General features: G+C 39.5%; 2 protein-coding genes across 11 annotated transcripts in view; both read left to right on the top strand.

Moving 5' to 3' along the window:
• LOC131426305 (E3 ubiquitin-protein ligase ZNRF1-like) overlaps positions 1-17188 on the top strand; it is a 32382-nt gene extending 15194 nt beyond the window's left edge. For 8 of the 10 annotated variants that reach the window (XM_058588932.1, XM_058588928.1, XM_058588929.1 and 5 more), the window contains exons 4-6: positions 10288-10383; positions 10632-10737; positions 10816-17188. In XM_058588932.1, the coding sequence (XP_058444915.1) occupies positions 10288-10383; positions 10632-10737; positions 10816-10873 (260 nt within the window). In that variant the 3' untranslated portion in view covers positions 10874-17188. Of the gene's footprint in view, positions 1-10287; positions 10384-10631; positions 10742-10815 lie in introns of those variants that run through there. The other 2 variants (XR_009229069.1, XM_058588934.1) reach the window with 2 other exon arrangements.
• Positions 17189-21379: 4191 nt separating this feature from the next.
• Positions 21380-22283, top strand: LOC131426304 (uncharacterized). Its single transcript, XM_058588925.1, has 2 exons — positions 21380-21724; positions 21795-22283. The coding sequence occupies exons 1-2, from the start codon at positions 21557-21559 to the stop codon at positions 22215-22217; spliced, it is 591 nt and encodes a 196-aa protein (XP_058444908.1). The 5' UTR covers positions 21380-21556; the 3' UTR covers positions 22218-22283.
• Positions 22284-22308: the final 25 nt, after the last annotated feature.

Genomic DNA, 22308 nt, shown 5'->3' with positions numbered 1-22308 from the left:
CATTTTATCAATAAAAATATCCATTGCTGTCTAAGACAAGATAGGACAGTCAGCGATAGTAGTAGTGTCATTTCCGTAGATTGGTATTTTTCTCGGAAGCTCTCGCACTTGACCTTGTTTTTGCTCGCCAGACAAAACCAGTTCCCGTTGATTTCCATTGAAGAAAGTCAACCAATATCTACGGATCTGTAGGTCCGTAGAAAAAATTTGGATCCGTAGATCTACGGAGATTTTCGTAGATCTGAAATCGCTTAAAACAGTTCGTGTTACAATGTTGGAGCAAGACCTCGGGAGCTACTTTGACGTCTTCAATGTGGTACTGTTTTCTCTACCACAAGGCCATTCTTACCGTATTCGCAGTATTGGCATCATGATTAGAGAAAGTGGTACCAAGTACAGTATTGTGCAGTGAACGATTTCGAAATGAAAGAACAAACGAACCAAAGTTGCCACTGCGAAAGAATACAATTATTGTTGATTTCAGGCAGTACGAAATTCGACCTTCGATGCGAGAACTTGAAGGTTTTTTTAAGAAGCAAATGCATCTTGATCTCAAACAAGCGCGTTTGCTTCGATGCAACAAGACTTTTGGGTTTACTTTCACCCGTACTGACGAAACTACCCATGCAGCATCAATAATAGTAACCCATGAGTCAGCAGACGAAATTTGACAGCTCTATCAGTCGAACTCTAACCGTGATGGCAAAAACAGTGAAGCAACTCCGTTCAAAGAACGGCACCCCGCCGCGTCGAAAACGGACATTATGGCACTTTGTGAACGCCGGATACGCCCGTTCCGGCATCTTAACAACATCTTGGCGCTATTGGACAACAATCAGAGAATCGAAAGAAAGTCCGTTTTGGACGGCCGACGAACCTGAGCGACAAGAAGCTCGTAAGGAAGCTGAAGAGGAAGACCGAGGGAAAAGCGGTATTTCTTCTTGGGGGTTAGACTGGACTGGACGGTGGTGAGGACTTTCCACCAAAAGCAACAACAACAGAATTTCTGCGTGGTATAAAACCTTATTTGGATTCGATTCCGGAACTGATTTCTAAAACTGAGTTTAGAACCTGGACTCTGGTTCACCTGAATTATGTTCTTAATTTAAAGTTTTAAATTTAGTTTCAGAAGTACAGGTTCAAGAACTCAAATTAAGACTCTGAAACTGAATCCTAATACTACATTTTGGAACTGATTTCTTGACTAGATTATGGAACTGTGTTTGGCCTAAAAAGTAGGTTTCCACCAGGACCCTTCTGCTTTTGGAACCTCTCTGTGTTTCCTAAAAATGAAAACAGTATTTTATTCGATCGGAAATGGTTTTATTGTTTTTCAAAATATTCCCCTAGATCATCAATATATTTTTTCTTACGCTTGAACTAACTTCCATAACATGTTTTACCACTCTTCTTGAGGTACCCCCAGAACATGATTTTTGAACGCTTCAACAGTTTCTTCAGGAGTATTGAATCGTTCTTCACGCAGTTTATTCTTCACGAAAGGGAACCAATAGAAGTTGTTGGGTGCCAAGTTAGGATTATACGGCGGATATTGGGTGCTGAAATATTCGATTGTTTGAGTCGGTGTGTGAGAGCTTGCATTATCGTGATAAAGAATGACTTTCTGTCTTGCGTTTGATTTCCTTGTTTTACGAAAAACTTCTGGCAAACAAAAGATGGTATACCAATCAGAATTGACGGTTTCACGATCCTCTAAAGTGACGTTCATACCGAAAATACAACCCACCATTTTCTTTGAAGTGCTTCGAGCGCGAATAACTTTTGCTGGATTTGGTTTTCCTTGGAACACCTATACAGTCGACTGCTGTTTAGTTTCGGGCTCATATGAGTAAATCCATGTTTCGTCACCTGTGTCGCACCATAGTTTAAGCAACACGATTGATTTTTTTTCAGTATTTCTTTGCACCAATCGACACGAGTTTTTTTTTGTCAAGCGATTGTCAAATTATGTAGGATCCAACCGGAACAAATATTTTTCACGACTAAATGTTTATGCAAAATAACATATACGCCCTTATTCTGAATAACGTCGTATCGTTTTTTCGCTCGTATTTCATTTGTATTCTCCATAACGCTAGCAAAATCAAACGCCCTTATTCTGAATAACGACGTATTGATTTTTCGATCGAATGTGGTTCGATCGAATCATAGCTACCTTTGATTTTGCTAGCGTTATAGGGAATACAAATGAAATACGAGGGAAAAAACGATACGACGTTATTCAGAATAAGGGCGAAAGGTAGCTATGATTCGATCGAACCACATTCGATCGAAAAATCAATACGTCGTTATTCAGAATAAGGGCTAGCATCTATGTTTTTTTGGCAAAATAACGACATTCATCGGCAAAGCGAACTACGACCACGATTGAATTCGTTTTTACAGTCGCATAGGATGGTGCTACTCTGCAAAAAGTCGAAGTAAGTTGATTGAAGCGTTCTTGCAAGGAAATATTCACACGATTCAATTCTATTTTTTGCTGTAGTAAAAATTTCAACTCACTGTAAACAAAACAAACAGCGCTCAAATGACAGAATGTTCTGAAGATGGTAATGGTTAAAAATGTCAAACTTTGTGATGGAAACGTCGAAACTTAGTGTAGTCAAGGCTAAATACATAAGTAACAACCTACTTATGCCGGAATTCGTATTCAGATTTCTGATTCAGGAACTCAATTTCTGAATTCTGGATCAAAATTCAAGATATGACTTCTAGATCCAAATTCTGGTGCTGAATTTTAGATCTGCACTCCGCACTAGAATTTAATTCCTAAATTCAGTTTTAAAATTCCGAGTCTCCATGCTGGAAATTGAATTCAAAACTTGGGTTCATCAACCAAAGAGTTGCGCAAAGGAACCTAATGTCGTTTTTCATTGAGAACACTCGTGGAGTGTTTTGCTCGATTCGTGCACTTTTCGTGCAGTCGGGCAATCAAAACAGATGCACTCTGTTTCATTGATTTGCACCACACGAAAAAAATGCACTTTCGGGGCAATTCTCGGGCAACTATTTTGCACTCGTTTTCTTTTCAGAGCAGCAAGCGTGCAAACCAAACTTTACAAAATCGTTTCATTGATCAACTGTCAGGGCAAAACACTGACACCGAGCGAGTGGACACAACGAAAAACGACATAACACATATTGTTCTCTGTTTACATTGGGACCAAATATGGCTGAGAACCGAACACGGCATCGGAAAGTAGATGAATGAAGGTTTATTTTTGTCTTGTAAATTTCCACCAAATACCTTCTGCTTTTGGAACCTCCAGATCGGAAATCTACTTGGCTTACGCTATAATGCACGTCTCGTCGTCTTTTGCTAGGAATTTCGGATGGAAAAAAATTGAACTTCTTGATCACGTCCCGAATCGAATTGGTTCGGATTGGGCTTGAAGTAATCCCTCACTTTCCAGTTGAAAACTGTTTACTAAATGACAAGAAAAAAAAATCAACTTCAAACTTCCAGTTTGCTTCGATTGATTCGTAATCACTAATAACGTTTTCGCTTGAAGCAAAACCCAACCCAGCTCCGACCCCAACTGCTATCAAATGTATGGATTTGACAGTAGCTGAGGTTGGAAGTGGGTTAGTTTTGGTTTCAAACGAAATCGACGTAAGGTTTTGATCTAAGATATATTACGTTGTACCTTTCCTGTCGATTCTCATTTCTTTCGCTTTGGAATCGATTAGGTCATTAATGTCCTTTCACAACCTCCGAAGTATTCTCAAACCTTTGATTTGATTGGCCCAGAATCCTTGCGATACAGAAACATTACGGAAAAACTCATATACATATAATTAGTATTCCACCCTCCACGACTCTCCACGGTGTCGTAAAACCGAAGGTCATTGAAAAAACAAGAAGGAAACGGTGGAAGCTTTCCGTCGCCTATACGACAGTCATCTATTTCGGCTGTTTGAAAGGTTTTAGCGAAACTCGCATCCATTCACGATAAGACGGTGAACCGAAAGCGAACCGAAAGCAATGTCAATAAATGGCCTTGAATTACATATGACCAGTATCGATTGACCTCCTTCGGTTGGTGGTCGGTGCCGGCAACTCTACGGCGACTACGAAAGAGCTGCTGCTTTCCACGACGAACGAGTGAACTTCCCTACGTGACCTTAATGATTGACAGATGACGCAGCGTTTTGTTTTTTTTTCTTCTATTACGCGGATTGTCTGTGGAGGAAACGAAAACGACACCGGAATCGATCAGCGAACAGAAAGCATCGATTACTGTTTGTTTTTCCCCGTTTGTTTAAGCCTTGAAAGAGGACATTGGCTTGGCTATCGAACCGGTTGCCGGTTTGTTTAACTAGTTTCTTTTTTGTGACAGTTGCGAAGTTAAAATCCAAACAAATTTTCGATCATCGCCTACTAAATAATCCTGCTGGCAATACAAAAATAAAAAACAAGACGTAACGAGTAACATAACCTTAACACACAGCGGGAAAGCGTTCCCACATCCGAATTTTCATATAATCGAAGTAAATTAACTGGATCAATGGAGTGGAAAACTGTATTCATGCGCAAAACGCATGATTGAGAAACTCCGAAAACCGATTAAAAACGTGCTGGGAGAAATTTGGTCCAACATGTTTATCACACTAGTTCGACTCGGTTTCTCATCTTCTGCGGTTACATAAACAAAACTCTTTTTTCCGACAAAACCGTCACGAAACAATCGGAAGCGAGGCTGCATTTGCGCGCGGACCAGTACCGAACAGATACGGCTGGTTTTCGGTCGAAAAATGTTGATGACACCTACATCGTAATGTATCACAGAAGAAAAAAAAATAAACAAAACTGTCGGGTTTTCATTGATTATCGGAGGAAAAATGCGGTTTCTTCCTTCTGTTGAATTTTGTACGAAATTTCATTCGGCTCTGTTTTTCGATGCTTCTGTCAGTAAAACGTCAGAAGATGTCTATTTCTTTCAATAAGATTAAAGCATATTACCATTTGATCGATAACCGATTTCAGTGGCCGTTTTCCGTTCACTCAAGGCATGGTTCGGAGTTTCGCCATCATCATTTCAACCTCATTTGCATACAAAATTCGAATAATCGAACGTACCCAAACCGAGGACCGACGACGACGGCGGCGGTGGCAGGGACTCCATTCCTGCATCGGACTCGTTTGTTTCTCTACGTTCAAGACTGCCTGGGGCGCGGTGACGTCCGTTCCTCAAATATAATGTTGTTATTATCACCGATTTTTTTTTTGCCAAATAGAAAACAACGTTTGCCGAGTCCGCGTGAGGTGGAAGATTTGTCGAGGAGACGGATGAGAAGACGAAACACGACCACGAGTACGCGACGACGACAACCACGATAACGCGACGACGCTAGGAAGCTTTATTTTTGTTTCTTGCAATGGTCGTCTGCCGCGAGCTTACCGATTTGTTGTAATTTAATTATAAACCTACCATACCGCAGGTGTTGTTTAGGTGTGACGCGAAGAAGTTTATTTTTTGTTGTTGCGGATGACATTCAGTTTCCGTGTCATCCAAGCACATGCTAGGCGGCCGGTCGTAGTAGGCTCGTTTTTTTTTCGTTGTTTTGTTTCAAACTTGTCACCAACAGAACAACGTGTGAGGTTGTAAGTTTTACGTGACTGTTATGACAGTTGGTGCTTGGCGTTTATTTGCTGTATATAAAATTTTCAAAATATGTGTGCTCTGATGTTGATAAACTTTACGATGCTGACATTGAACGACAACAGAGTGTGTCTTGATTCCGTTATCAAAAGCGATGTTCGTTTTTCCTTTTTTCAAATCTATGACAATATTGGTTTCCATGCAAAAGGCACAAACATATGAAGCCATGGCAATCGGCCGATACGGCTTGTGATTGAAGCTTCATTCCAATGTGATAGAAACATGTGGGGAAGTGAAGACACTTTAGTATTAGTAAAACGAATCTAACGCTCAACGAATTCGTGAAATTAAGGTATACTTTGATTCAATATGTCATACCGTTTGTTATTTGTTGTTAAAGACTGTGGTTTAAGTTTCTATGAAGTACGAACAAATTATTTACCTGATAGTTTACATCAATTGCCAGCGAACCAGGAAATTAAGAAGAAATAGTTACTGTTTAGCGGACTCGAGAAAGCCAAGAACGTATTTGTTTGTTCCAGATATTTCACACGTTTCGATTATGGAAATATATTCATGAAAGGAGCTGGAAAAAAGCAAAAATCAGCTGGTAAATAAAATTGATTATTACCATACACGCTAGAACTAATCGAAAGAATATATGTAATGATTTCTCAGCGGTTCCAACGATACTCTATTTTTCGGAGAGCAAGCAAACAGCTCGGGCTTAGCGATTCGAATCTAAAGCAGGCAAAAAGGCTACAATATATTATACGTCATGACGTATAAACTCGATCGAGATTTCGTGGAAAATCTAACCTTCAGAAATAATTGAGGTACACATGATTTCGATGCGGAAGACTATTAGGGTTACATGCAAAAAGGACGATCGCTCGAAGAGGAAGACGGGGCCGAATATTTATCTTGTAACATTGCTCGTAGTCTTATGAAGGATTTTCCAACAATCACAAAACAAAAAAGGGAAGAATGTAATGTTAATCTTGATTGGCCCTTTTAAAAATATGAAAATAGAATGAATTAAATAATTTGCGATTCGAAAAGAGATGAAAACATAGCGCAATCAAGTAAATTGTAATGTTAAGGAAAATCAACTTTTCATCTCATATTTTTGAAGATTTTTATTGCTTAGCGGGCAATTTTAGAAGCTTCCTATTGTTGATCAAACAAGTAAAAAGTGAACATGGTGTAATGATGTGAAATAGTGATCATGTTTTGAGACGAATCAATTAGTAAATATTCAGAAACTTAACGAATTGTAAAGCTTGAGACGAGAATGTTTCCTAAATTGGAAAGAGAATTCATTTTTTAATGAAAGAAAAACGATCGCTGAAAGATTTTAAACCATATTTTTAATGGGAAAATGGGACAAAACTTCAATAAATATTTTAAAACATTTCACAATTTGATTCAGGTACGTTTAAAGATATGATCCATGTTCAAATTTATGAGACGAAGAGAAACAGGAGCTCAGATGAAACAGGGGACCGCTACCCTAGTACGGTCGTACTACATTCGTCAAGCACAAATCTGTTTTTCATGTATGACGTTATTTCTTTCGATGAATAGATTGTTTTCGTGTTTTTTTTTCTGTAACCAACAGCTGCCTACCTCATGATCTGTCTTACCTGTTTCTATCACATTTTTCTTGCAAGTTTTCATGATCCATCTGATTTGTCTATCGTCGGCCATCAATTCGACCTTTTTTCTATGGGAAGGTAATAGAATTTCTGATAAAAAAATCCGATTTTTGATCGGAGACTTATAGTGTTATATATATAATTCGACTCAGCTCGATGGGATCCGAAATGTCTTTGTGTGTATGTGTGTATTTTTACTCCTGAATTTTTTCGAAGATGGCTAAGCTTAGGCTCACCTAAAAGCTACTATTAGGACATTCATCAAGTTCGTAGATCTAATGGCTGAAAACCCTCAATTATTAGAGAAATAGCCCCTAAACGACCAAAAGTTACAGTTTGGTGTGGTGTTTGTATTTTTTAAAAACGATGATAGAGCAACGAAAACTGTTAATGACGATTGTTATCGAGCCATGATAAATGATTTTTTGATGCCCTTTGTTCGTGAAAATGGTTTGAATGGCTACTGGTTTCAACAGGACGGTACAACATGCCATACAGCTCGACTAGCAATCGTTTTGTTACGACCATTGCTCCCCGGACGAATCCTGTCGAAAAACGGTGATTTTGATTGGTTCTTGAGATCACCCGATTTGAAGAAGAAGCACAGCTCAGTTCAAAGACAACATTCGACGTGAAATTGCCGCCATATCGACCGCTACATAGGCCAAAACCAGGGTGGCAAATGACTGGGAAAAGGTTGGGAACTTGGTTTCACTGGGAAAACCAGGAAAAAGTCGAGAATTTTAGTGCAAATCCGGAAAAATTGGTATTAGCCCTGAGTAATGATTTTCAGCATCATGATGTCTCTGATTCAACAAATGAAAAGTCGGAGGAAATACCGAACCAACTTATTGTACCACACAGATTCTATGTTGAATAATGAAATGCAAATTGAGCTAACAACCCCATGTTTCGTTCAACGATTTTTATAACCGTTGGACAGTAACTTGAATTGAATCAAACGGATGCGAACCTGCTTATATCTGAAATCTTTTTAAATATAACAGATCGGCTGAAAAGTTCGTATCGTTTCTATGAGAGGGCGCCACTAGAATTAAATCCATACCATTTTCAGTTAGTACCAACCTTCAAAAGATACGTATATAAATTTGACAGCTGTCTGATTATTAGTTGGTGAGATATTGCATTTTGAGTGAAGCTACTTTTGTTATTGTGAAAAAAAATGGAAAAAAAGGAATTTCGTGTGTTGATGAAACACTACTTTTTGATGAAATAAAGTGCCGCCGATACCAAAAAATGGCTTGATGAGTGTTATCCAGACTCTGCACCGGGCGAAGCAACAATTCGTAAGGGGTTTGCAAAATTTCGTACTGGTCATATGACCACCGAAGACGATGAACGCAGTGGACGTCCAAAAGAGGCTGTTACCGATGAAAACGTAAAAAAAATCCACAAAATGATTTTCAATGACCGTAAAGTGAAGTTGATCGAAATAGCTGACACCCTAAAGATATCAAAGGAACGTGTTGGACATATTATTCACGAATATTTGGATATGAGAAAGCTTTGTGCAAAATGGGTGCCGCGTGAGCTCACAATCGATCAAAAACAACAACGAATTGATGATTCTGAGCAGTGTTTGAAGCTGTTATATCGAAATAAAACCGATTTTTTCCGTCGATATATAACAATGGACGAAACATGGCTCCATCACTTCACTCCGGAGTCCAATCGACAGTCAGCTGAGTGGACTGCACGCGATGAACCGAACCCAAAGCGTGGAAAGACTTAACAATCGGCCGGTAAGGTTATGGCGTCTGTATTTTGGGATTCGCATGGTATAATTTTCATCGACTACCTTGAAAAGGGAAAAACCATCAACAGTGACTATTATAGAGCGTTATTAGAGCGTTTGAAGGACAAAATTTCAAAAAAACGGCCTCATTTGAAAAAGAAAAAAGTTTTGTTTCATCAAGACAATGCACCGTGTCACAAGTCGATAAAAACCATGCTGAATTGAACTAATTGGGCTTCGAATTGCTCCCTCATCCACCGTAGTCTCCAGATTTGGCCCCCAGTGACTTTTTCCTGTTCTCAGACCTCAAGAGAATGCTCGCTGGTAAAAAATTTAGAAGCAATGAAGAAGTAATCGCTGAAACTGAGGCCTATTTTGAGGCAAAGGACAAATCGTACTATAAAAATAGTATCGAAAAGTTGGAAGATCGCTATAATCGCTGTATCGCCTCTGATGGCAATTATGTTGAATAATAAAAACGAATTTTGGCAAAAAAATGTGTGTTTCTATTAAACGATACGAACTTTTCAGCCGAACTGTTATGATTATATTTCTGATGACATGTAGCAAAAATTATGTTGATACGTTAGATACAACAAGAGATATTCACGATCAAAAACTTATCAATCTCCCACTGGGTAAATTTTGAAAAGGCGTTCCATAGTAAAGTAAGCCGTATTCACGACAAAGATTTCTCTGTTTTAGGTTGGTGCCACCAATGCCAAGTTCGACATTCTACTAGAAAGAAGTAGTCCTATCAAGTTTTGTCTCGTGGGCAGTACACGTTATTCATGCTGATATTGAGGAATCGGCCTTTGATTCGGGTCGTGAGCGTTAAGATTAGACACATATGAAAGCCGAACAATTTGAATCAAAATTAAAATTGTGTGTGACGTTAATGTCTTGTCTTGTTAATTTGTTGGATTTTTACAATATGAAACCTCAGTAGGTAAGACAACAATGAATCTTCATCGACCGTACCAAGTGTACATGTACGGCACGGTTACTTCATAGACAATTGTCTGTCAGATGCTACACGAACAAGAATAGAATATGTATTTTCGGTAACATTATGATTAACACGCCCACCATCCCACAATTCAACAGGCCCAATTTGTTGATACGATCCGATATCAACCTGCCTTGCCTACCTTCTTTGTAAAACCAGAAAAAAAAACAATTCCGTCGCCACCGTATGACAACATCGAAACATGCACTCACATAACTCTCTCCTTCCTTCCATTTGCAGGCATCAAATGTCCAGTGTGCAGCAAGTTTGTCATGCCCGACGATATAGAGTGTCATTTAGTAATGTGCCTAACGAAACCTCGTTTGTCTTACAATGGTAAGCATGCATGCCGGCCGGGGGGCCTGCCAACGGTAGGCTCACATCACATAAAACATCCCTAATCCTCCTCCTCCTCCTCCTCCCACTGTATCCTTCCGAGTCGTGTTCCTGCCTGACTGACACAGGCGGCGACGGTCGCCGCAGCACGAAAAACAAGCAAATGTACTACCAACTTTAACTTGTACCGGTTTTTCTGTTGTTGTTCTTTTTTTTCCCGGTCCGGCTTTTCCATTTTCGCTCCACAGAGGACTGCTTAACGGATGCCAAGGGTGAATGTGTTATATGTTTAGACGATTTATGTCCCGGTGATATCATTGCTAGATTACCATGCCTCTGCATCTATCATAAAGGGTGAGTATCCGCATCCGGCGGTCGACTTTCTAGACTTTCGCCCTGTTGACTTTGGTTCTTTTTTTTCTCGCCCCCCAGATGTATCGACAAATGGTTCGAGGTGAACCGCAGCTGTCCGGAACATCCGGGTGATTAGTAAAACTAATGCCAGCAGTCCGGGCGAAGGAACCGCGTTTTGTACTAAGCAACGGGGGCGGCATCCAATAGCAACTAAACTAATAGAATTAAATACGGCAGAGAAAGAGAGAGAGAAAAAAAAACGAGAACCCAACTGATCAACTGTGAATGTGCGAACGAAGCGGAAATCGGGTCCCGGTATATCCCTTTCTGTAAGTGATTTATTTTGTTTTTCAAGCGATTTTACACCATCCAATAAAAGACGAAAAAAAAACACAAAAACAATTTGACCCGGACCTGCGGGGAATCTGTGCCGATGCGGAAGCGGATGATTTTTTTTTAACTTTTGACGTGTCGCAACAGAATAAAAAAACGAACAGCGCACCGACTGCTGGATGCGGACAATGGTTTTCAAAGCCGGTCCGGACCGCTTGAAACCACCATCGAGTAGCGACCACCGCCGGTTCGAGAGGACGGTGTCTCCGGTTTCCTTCGTCGTTCGAGTGTCGATTGCTAGCTGACAAAAAAAAACTAGTAGTAGAATCTAATCGTGATGAGTCGCTTTGTAAATATTTGAATATATATAAATACAACGTTTGAAGCAGCAAACGAAATAGGGGAGGAGAAAATGTGCATACAACTAAGGCTAGGCAGTAAGAGATTAAAGTTAAAAAAAAAAATAAAAATTTCAACTGATAAAAATATAGTGAATCAATGCTAAAAAACGACAACCAACTTGTAAACAAAAAGAGAGAAAAAAAAAATACCCGTAAGGTGAATTATGTAGTGATATGATTGTTGAAATGTATCAATTTATGGAATTATTTGCGCCTATCGGGTCCGCCGGTAGATGGCAGTTGGCAAGGGTTTCAGTTCAATCGAAGATCGTAGCTCCGTTCAAGGTTTTCTATTTTCTGCATCTTTTTTTACGATTAGTCGATTAGTTTATTTGTTCGTGTTTCGTGGTTTTACTTCATTGGATCATCAATCATCTGTGCTGTGCGTCGTATTGTTGTAAATTAATCGTAGGGATTCTCTTTTTCCAAATGCTAATCATCCTAAGCAGCGAAAATTAATCAATTCCGAAAATAGCTTTCGGTACTCCGCCTGAACCGTCGATGTACAGGACGGGTGGTCAACCGAAATTTAAGGAAACGAATAAAAAACGTCAATCGTCACCGTAACATTCGCAGATATGCGTAGTTCGGATGATGTTGGTTGTAATCAGGGTTGTTAGTTGTTACATCTGATGTTTAATAGATTGACAAACATTCTGTAGAATAACGGCTCCAGTACTCATATACGAAAAACCGTTAGTTAGAGCGAGATCTGCTGTCTCTGTTCTTACTGTCCAGTGAGAATTCTTACAAAGCAGTTTCAAAATCAGGTGCAGATTGTGTGTTCAGCAACAATTGTTCTAATACAGTCTTGGAATTTTATTTCAAAATCATTCAAAAAAATATTGAAATATTGCCTGCTTCAAATAGCGGATAAAATAATGTTGTTGTTATGTTTTTTTTTCAGAAAGAATAGCATCTTGATTGAACTTTCTAACCGAATGTTTTTATCCTCGGAAAACATTCCCCTTTGTTCTTCAAACAAAGCTTGCTTCATTTAGAATTAAAACAAACTTTTGCTCATATCGTGGCGCTCCTGGTGGACGGATTTGGAAGTTCTTGGCGCCCACGTGTCGGGAATTTTGCCAGCTTCACGTATGATTTTTGACATTCCGCAAATCGACTGTACTTTGTAAACAGTCAACATGGAAGCCGAAAAAAGGGAAAAAATTGTGCGCGGTTATTTGGAAAATCCTTTGTGGTCTGCATCTAGGCTAGCTAAACAGTTGAAATTGACCAGAAATACATTGACGACGATTCGGAAGCCTCAAGCCAATCGTCGGAGTGGAACTGTCGACCGGAAACTGCGTGGTAAGATTTTGAAGACGATGGAGGAGAGCTCGACTCCGGGAAGGAATCAAGTCGTATCGAGCTAGCAAACAGCCAAATCGAACCATAAAACAGAAAAGTGTGGTCAAAATTCGTGCTCGGAAACTATATGACCAGGTGCTGACCAAGCTCGACGTGTGTCTTCTGATGGACGATGAAACCTATGTCAAGGCTGACTTCGGGCCAATCCCAGGTCAAAAAAAACGTGACTCAGAGAAAAAAAAAACGTGACTAGTTTCGAACAGTGAAATATTTTTGTTGAGAACAAGCCTCTAGATGGCCCAATACCAAATTTCATGACAATCTATCCACTAGATTTTGAATAACAACTGATCGTGTCAAACGAGTTCTAGTTTTCATCGAGCTATGGAAAGAAACGCACCAGCGCATTCATGCATAAAATGCAACGGTGAAATTGAATGATTTGCGGTACGGATTGGTCCACCATCCTCCGTATTCTCCAGACATGGCCCACAGCGACTATTATCTATTTGCAAACCTGAAAAGGTTTCTTCAGGGAACGAAATTTTCGTCGAATACTGAGGTCATTGCAGAAACGGAAGTCTATTCTTAAGGCCTTGATAAATCAAAGGGGCATCAAAATGTTATACTGAAGAAAACAAAAGGTAGCACGGTAAAAAATATCGACTTTTTCTTTGCTAGGCCCGGGACTTCTCATTCCATGTAGTAATACTGCTTCACCGCACCGGGTTCATCCGTATGCTGACCCAAAGAAACCTTTGCTTTGTTCAGAACGGGCCAACGAGGCGGTTACAGTTTTGTATGCCAGAGGCAATTGCTTCCGATGACTTTCGGTGAAATGGCCTATTCCCGTATTTAAGTATTCATTTGACTCGAGGTAATTTGTCAATATGATGTGGAACCTAGATGGGCCCAACATTGAGCAATTAAGAATCGTTCGGTTTGACGTGGAACACATTTTTGTTTTCTATATAGAGGTGCAAATTAGAAATTAATGAAAAAATATCTCTAGATTCAGATTTTGAACTCTTTCAGCCCAGTCAATTTTGTATCCATTACTAATACTATTTCATTTTTTGAGTAGGAATATTTCTACGTATCGATTTGAATGCATCAAGCAACTTATTTTAAATTATACAGAATTTAAATTTTGAACCATAGCGTACAGTGTTCTATTTCGTCTGCTAAAAATCTAGGACACTATGCTGGCTTACTGGATTTCCCTAACGGAGACGATGGTTTTATTGGAAGGAGTAAGCGACTTATCAACGCAACGAGAGCAACGTCCTGATTGACCATTTAATGCAAAAGCAATACTGTGGAAGCACGCGAGTCTATGGATATAAGCGACATTATTCTAAAGCTTCAGTCGCACATGAAGCATGCTAGTGGAAGGTTTCAGCCAGGCAGCGAACATCACGAACAGCGATACATAACGATTGCTTGCTCTGACAGGCTTGCTTTGATCAAATCATACTTCTGCGTATTTTTTTTAATACTTTCAGTGAAAGAAAGTACCGAGTGAAATTTGTCGACCCGCATAAGTCCGATCATCGGTCCGATTGAGCACGATATGGGGCCGATCGTTCGATCGTCATCGGACAATTCTGCACCATTTTCATCAACCGCGTCGACCTCAAAGAGTTTTATGTTTACATTATGTATCGCTATAGGAACAGAGCGAAGGAACATCAAACAAGGCATTTTCGAGCCAACGTCTCTCCGATAGGATGTGAAATACATTCTTTTGTTTCGATCAGAGGCTTTAACTTTAAGGTCATTCGCCTCTTAGGGAGTTGGAAATCCAACCCCGATATATCCCATCCCCTGAGTATCAGACATCCGCTCTCTGCTTTGGTATTTCTTCACTCTTTTGTTCTACCGATACACTCTGTAAGCTCGAAACGCAATCAAAAGCTTTCTTGCACGATGCGTCCGATGTTCGGATTTACTGGGTACCCTAACAAAATGTTTCAATATACATTGTCAAACGAAGTAAGTTTATCTCGAAGTTCTTCCCAAGGATCACAGCAGGCGTGCGCGTCGGGAGTGAACAGTTTTCGCTTCTGTCGGAATTTGTTTCGTGAAAAATCGTTTCCTTCGGTTGTTGAGATCTAGAAAAAAAAGTTCAAATTGTCACGTTTTCCGGTTTTTGTGGTGTTAGAATTACGTCCGGACTGATGATGTCTCACAGGATGTCGTGTTTCCGTGTTTACACCGGTTAAACGGATCGAAAACCAAAATAGCCGTCCAGCAAATACGCAATGACGGAAGCAAGCAGCAATTTAAATATGCCTTCATTATGAACCCGCCTGGAATTATAGCCATGGAACAGCAAGATTGCCCCTGTCAGCTAAACACAAGCCTAGCAATTGTACTTGGAACGGCAGTAGATTTCTTCGAGAGTGAGGATAAATCGCCGAAAACGGTTTCCAAATCTTCTTACCAAACAATGATAGAAAATTGTTTGCCGGTTACACAAAAAATAAATAAAATTCGGATTCCGTTGGCCAATTCGTTTATCAGATTTAACTGCGCCGGACTTTTTTCTAAGGACATAGAATATTCTAGACGTAGAATAATCGAGACAGAATACTGAGAGTCTCCAACCAGGAACATTGTTTGGTGCAACGGAAAACGCATTCGGAACAATCGAGTAAAATGGACATTTATCCGTTGTCTTAGTTCGAACACAATTGTCCTAAAATATGCCTTATTTATGCTAAAAACTAATAGAAAAAAGCCGAGTATTATGAAAGCTTTCCGTGTTTAACACAGGAAGATTCTCTTTGGTCCACCCTGTGAAAATCACATCTAATTTTAGCGGTGATTGGACCGATATTTACAAACTAGAATTTCACGTGGAACTGATGTAGGCTTCCTGAGTTACCAGTGCATAAACGTTTTTGAATAAGCAATGCAAAAAATTGAATAAGATCTGCTTGTACTTTGATTTATAACTTTTGACAGTTGATAATCAAGCGATGGTTTTCATTGATCGATTCTAGAAGTAACACCCTTCAATTTTTCTGCAATGGATGAGTGATTTACCAACGGTTAAGAATGTGTGGTGTGTGTTTATTCAGTGAAAAATAAACTGCCAACTGCACTGAAGCAAAGAAGCTACCGAGCAGCATAGACATCATATTAACAAGATATCCAGCTCTCACATTTTCCGAATAAATCAATGGCCTTTTTTGCGAACATGGTGCCCTCAGGCGAGTCCGCATCGAATCTCGTACGTAGAAGCAGGGGAGAAAAGTGTCAAATTCGTGCGCGCCAAAATAGCAGCACTGCGCACCCATACAATTGACATATGTTGAATGTGATGCCGTGCGATGGCGTTGTTGAACTGAAGAATGATTTCGCTCCAAGCTGACAGGGTCTATGAGCAGCTAGATAAGGTAGACATGATATCATAAATATGACGACGGACAGGCATGAGATAGGAACTAGAGAGCACTTTGTTTTCCGATCTTTCTGTTTGGAGAATGTTCATTTCGCTAAAACATAAACGTGTGAAACTACGAACAAATCCCCCTAGAAACATCATGTCATAGGGTCATTAGTCATTACGATTTAGTTCCTTTTACTTTGATGGGCTTTTTCAATCAAGATAAAAAACCAACAAGTAACTTTATTTCAGTAAATGAATGCAACAAACCATATTTGATGGAAGAAATGAGGCGAAACGAAAATCCTTGATAATTCCATAATTTAAAACAAAATGTGACTAAAAGAATCGAAAAATATAGGACAAATAAAAGTAGTATGAAACTAAAAACCGATTGTAAATACGTCTAAAAAAGCAAGTACATAAACTATAAAATAAAGTATCTTATTCGCCTAGGTTACACAATCGTGCGCGTGGCAAGGATTGACGATGAGCAAACAACAGCTTGCGTGGCAGAGCCGGCGTCAGCATCAGCCGATGTAGTCACAGTGACAGTGACGAAAAATGTTCTTTATTTTGTCTGTCAGGTATTTCCAAGATCGGACCGGATCCAAGCTATATGAAACGGAAAAAAAACAAAATAGCCATTTACTAAGAGATGAATCAATCTTAATCTGTGATTACTATTACAATTTAAAAGTGAATAAACATAACCGAAATGGCCACAAACCGGAATAGTTTCGTTTGTAGTTGGAATCAAGTTTATCAAGTTTTCGGTCTGCTTCCTGTTTTGTTTGTTTTTGTTCTAAACCAACCAAGGGAAGGCGGATGAGGAAACAGACGAAACGAAGATTGCTCATTGAGGACCGCCAGATCGAGGGCGATCTGCTTCGGAAGAAGTCCTGAGAAGAAGAAAATAAATCAGACAACGTTAGGTTCTGTTGTCGATAGGCCCGTAAGGTGAAAATAATTAACACATTACAACAAAAATGTAAAAAATGCGGGCAATCAACGGAAATTCGATGCTCTAATTACGATTATTTGATGTACGCGATGAGGATACGAAGACGACGGTGTTGATTTTAGCGATTGGAATGAAAAACAAAACATTATAGCTAAGTAAAATTAACATTGAAACAAAAAAGAAAAACACGTGGAAAAAATATTCAACTATCCAAATCTATGTACATGTATGTAAGCATATAAAAGTTTTACTCATAATTGAAAATAAAAACCAAAATTTAAAAAAAAGGTTTCTGATGCAATTATTGTGAAAAGAGAAGTTCGTTGGATGAAAAACCATCTGTCAAATTGTTTGAAAGCTCCCAACAAAAAATCCTTCCGATTATTTTTATGACTAAATCGTGTTTGGCCTTTCTGAACCAGAATTCTGGAATCCTAGACTTTTATTAATAACCTGAAAAGAGATTCAGTACCTAAATTCCAAACCTAGATCCAGGATCCGATTCAGTGCCACAATTTATACCTGACTTCCGAAGCTGGAGTTTTTCCAAGTTTATGAATCGGAGTTCTGGATCTTGAATGGGGAGCGGAACTCTGGAACTGAATTCTGCAATTAGTCCTATACTTCTACTAGGATTCTGAATGACTTTATGCGGGAGCGGTAATACGAAAACGGTCGATTCGACTTGGTTGCATAATGCCTTGCATTATGAACCTAGATTTTTGAGCTGAATTCTGGCCCTTGATCTGAATTCAGGATTTCTAGACATGAACCTTGATTACGGACATGGATCTGGATTATAAACCGGGCTTCTGAGACTGATCCCTGGACATGGGTTCTGCACTGGAACTTGAAAATAGAACTGAGATTCTAGAATTTAATTTTGAAGCTAGATCGGTACTCTGAGTCCGAAACTGAATTTTAGGCCTACATTTGCACTTCCGGTGAAACTCTCAACGGGTGAGCACGTTGCATCGTGTTAGTCCGGAGAAAATTCAAGTATTTTGCAAGAAAGGAAGGATATTTATCCGTACTTCGACGACTCGACGCAGCCACACAGCGAGATTTTCGCTTGTAGTCCAGAGAAAAGAAAGTCCTTTGGGGACTATAAACGAAAATTAACTGGCAATATAGCCTAAGTTGCTGTGCCATCAAATCGGCGTCATCTCAAATTAAGTGACGCCAACCAGAAAAAGAAGAAGAAGGACATAAATTTGACCCTGAATTCGGAGCCATGATTCTGAACTTGAATTCTGGACTTAAGATCTTAAGGGTTCTGGAACTGATTTCTAAATCAGGATTCAGAATTTGAAACCTGCACCTGATTTCTAGATCCAAAATTCTGAATTAGGATTGAAGAGCTGGAATCAGATACTGAATTCTGAACATCTTCTTCTTCTTCTTCTTCCTTTCTGGTTGGCGTCACCTCACTTGAGATGACGCCGAATTGATGGCACAGCAACTAAGGCTATATTGCCAGTTAATTTTCGTTTATAGTCCAGTGGACTTTCTTTTCACTTGACTACAAGCGAAAATCTCGCTGTGTGGCTGCGTCGAATCGTCAAAGTACGGCTGAAAATCCTTTCTTTCTTGCGAAATACTCGAATTTTCCCCGGACTAACACGATGCAACGTGCTCACCCGTTGAGAGTTTCACCGGAAGTCTCTGAACATCTTTCTTTGGTAAACAGCTGAATTCGTTTCGTTTGCCTCTCTTTTATTATATAGATTATAAAGACTCGTACACCCTCATTGAACATAACTCAATATTGAGTGACACGCCACTCAATTTAACATGGTCTATACTTGAGTTCTCACATTTGTGAGTTAAGGGACAAAGCTGTCAAAATTTGTGTAATTTTTATTGAACATAAAAAAAAAATTTTTTTTTGTCGAATTTGACATAAAATTTGGTTTAGTTTAACTCAAAATTTGAGTTTCTTGCACACAAAATAAAGAAATGTTCCATCGCATATATTTGAATACATGGACTCCCTAGGTTAAGTCGTTCTTCTTTCTTTTAAACTGGAAGCGCTAAAAATCGGTTCAAGCCCGTTCCATCTTGACCGATTTGGAGTCAAAATTGAACGATTTTGACTTCTCAGTGAGCATAATTCAAATAATCACAAAATTTCTATTGCAATCATCTATGCTTGATGATTGATAGCTTAAAAAACTGGATCTAGAAATAACAATGAAATGCGATGCATTCTTGCATTCCTAACACATGGATCAATAAGTCCCGAGACTAAAGCAGAGATGGCGCTCGTAGTAAACCAGTAACCACGTCTTTCTGGAGTACTAACCTTTGCTTGAAACGGGTCAAAATTTTAAGTCGATCCGACCAGAAACAGCTGAGTTATCGAGGTTGGAGTAAAGTCGTTTTGTAGTTTGTTTAAAAAATGAAAAAAAACGAGTTTCGTGTTTTGATAAAACATTGTTTTTTAATGGGTAAAAACACCGTGCAAGCGAAACAATGGATTGAAAAATGTTATCCGGACTCTTGTCCATCAAAAGCAACGATTTGTCGGTGGTTCGCCGAGTTTAAACGTGGTCGTACCGACACAAATGACGCGGAACGTTCGGGTAGACCTGTGGAAGCCGTTACACCGGAAAATGCGAGTGAAGTGACAAAAATTATAATGAAAGATCGTAAAGTGAAGCTCCGTGAGATTGCTGAGATGACACAGATATCATATGGAAGTATATTTACTATCCTTCATGAAAAATTGAGCATGAAAAAGGTTTTTCCCAAGTGGGTGCCGCGATTGCTTTCGATGCAACAAAAAACAGCAAAAAACAGTCGATGATTCAGAAAGCAGTTTAAATTGAACGAATCCCCACCCCCATACTCGCCAGATTTAGCCCCCAGTGACTACTGGCTCTTTGATGATCTTAAAAAAATGCTCCAAGGAAAAAGATTTGGCTCAAATGAGGAGGTCATCGCTGAAACTGAAGCTTATTTTGAAGCGAAAGATAAATTATTTTATAAACATGGTATTGAAAAATTGGAAAAACGTTGGAACCATTGTATCACCCTAAAAGGTGATTATGTTAATGAATAAAAAAAAATTTTGCAACAAAAATGTTGTTTCCATTGTTAGTCTCGGGACTTATTGATCCATGTGTTAACTTCGATAAGAATGTTGAAGTACTATCAACAATAAATAATAAAGACATGTATATGCTTACAAATATTTAAAAAAATGTGGTTTCCGGTACTTTCTGAAATGACCGCACTCACCGCTTGGTAGAGCGCGGGATTAATTGCAGTGCAACCAATTTATCACCATTGGTGCCAGTTTCACGGAGGACCGTAAATGTGCACCAGAAAAAGATCGTGACTGTCATGTCTGGAAATTCGTTTGTGGTACTATTTTCACTCAAATTTTCGAGAACTCAACGCGTACTACAGTGTATGATTAAGTGCGAGAGAACTCATGGATTGAGTAAATTTAGGCTGTGAACCATTTCGCGATTAATTTTAACTTTTGGTTAAAATCTGACACTCGAGCGGTTAATTCGATGTTGTCAAAATTAACCCTGCTCGAGAGCATGGTTATTTTTGACAGATCGATAGTTATTTTCCGACACTGAAAAAAAATCTTGCAATGAAAATTCTAATATTAATTCTTTAGTTGAAATTATTTCCAGTGGAAAAAACCCGAATAACTTTCCATCCGTCAAATTTTGAAATGGGCCACAGTTTTAGTTAAATTTAACTACTCGACACAAAATAACCACTCAAGTGTCAGATTTGAACCAAAAGTTAAAGTTAACCGCGAAATGGTTCACACCCTTAGAGTAAATACTCAAAGTATGGCATATTGAGTAATCGCAACTCAAACCATTACTTATATTTATGTCAATTTCGCTTGAGAAAACTGAAACTGACCTAGGGTAGTTTCATCAAACAAACACTTTTGATAAAACTGTGTTGAGTTCGCACTTAGCAATGGGGGATTGAGCAAACCTAATATAAAAACCAGGTTGGAAACTGACTCGATTTTCAGTTCAACAGCGTAAAAACTAGGTTCGAAACTGGCTTGAAACAAACAGTTTGACAGCAGTTCGGATGAAAACTGGGTTAGGTTTGGCATTAAGCGAGAACCAATTAAAAAAATTGTTACCACCCATAGATAATACATCGTGGTTGCATTATGCGTGTATTCCGCAAGATGGCATCTCTGTACCGGTTGAAACTGAATCGGTTTCGAACCGAATGAAAACCTGCGAGAAATGTCAAAATAAGTAAATACTGTAAAAAAAATGGATTTTACATGGCTGTAAACTCTGAGCAGTGGACATTTCGTTGCACCTAAACGCATCCAAGCCATGAGAAAATTTCGCTGAAAGTGCTACAATCGATAGCAGAAGAAAGGGAGCGTAGCGAACAGTTCTCAGTTGTAGAAACAAAATGATTACAAATTTGGTGATGACTAGAATCCGACACCTGTTCGTGGCCATCGCCGCACTATTGAAGAAGATTTTCTGTTGTTTTTCACGTCGTCGAAGATCAACCAACTGCGAGAGTGATATTCTAGCGTCTGTCAACATAGTCCAGGACGACCACCGAAAGTACAAGGTAGAATTACATTCAAAATGCTCTGCGAAAGACATTGTCCAATGATTCCCATACTTGTTTTTTTTTAAAGAATGTCGTCGAGAAAGATTGGAACTCCTGGGACGACACACCGGCCACGGTGGAAGAGCACATCGAGCGCTACCGTGAACAGCTCGTGGCACCGGCACCCCCGCAGGAACCGCCGCCCGAAGAAAGAATTGATTTCTTTCAGGATATGACCCCGACTATCGTAACACAGCAGAAAATTTGCATTGCCAGCGACGGAGTCCGTGCCGGGGATGATGATGATGATGGGAAACCGACGGCTCGATTCGACCGACTAACGGCAAACATTGACATTCCCGTGGTGGACGGCCTGGCCGATTGGAACGAGGATGACGACCGGCGTCACGGTTGGGATGATGCCGACGAGAACACCACCAAACAGTTGATCCGAGAGACACGAAAGGAACTGCGACAGCAACGGCAGCACCATCGAAACCACTTGAAGTAAGAGTGGGAGAAGGTCGGTTTATTTTCTTTTTTGTTTTTGTGATTTTAAAACTAACTAGCGAATGTATGAGCACTGGACATTTTAGTAGGAA

Source organism: Malaya genurostris, chromosome 1 (assembly GCF_030247185.1).
Source record: "Malaya genurostris strain Urasoe2022 chromosome 1, Malgen_1.1, whole genome shotgun sequence".
Classification (NCBI taxonomy): domain Eukaryota; kingdom Metazoa; phylum Arthropoda; class Insecta; order Diptera; family Culicidae; genus Malaya; species Malaya genurostris.
Note: the sequence above shows the minus strand (reverse complement) of the source record. Positions and strands in the feature narration are given on the sequence as shown.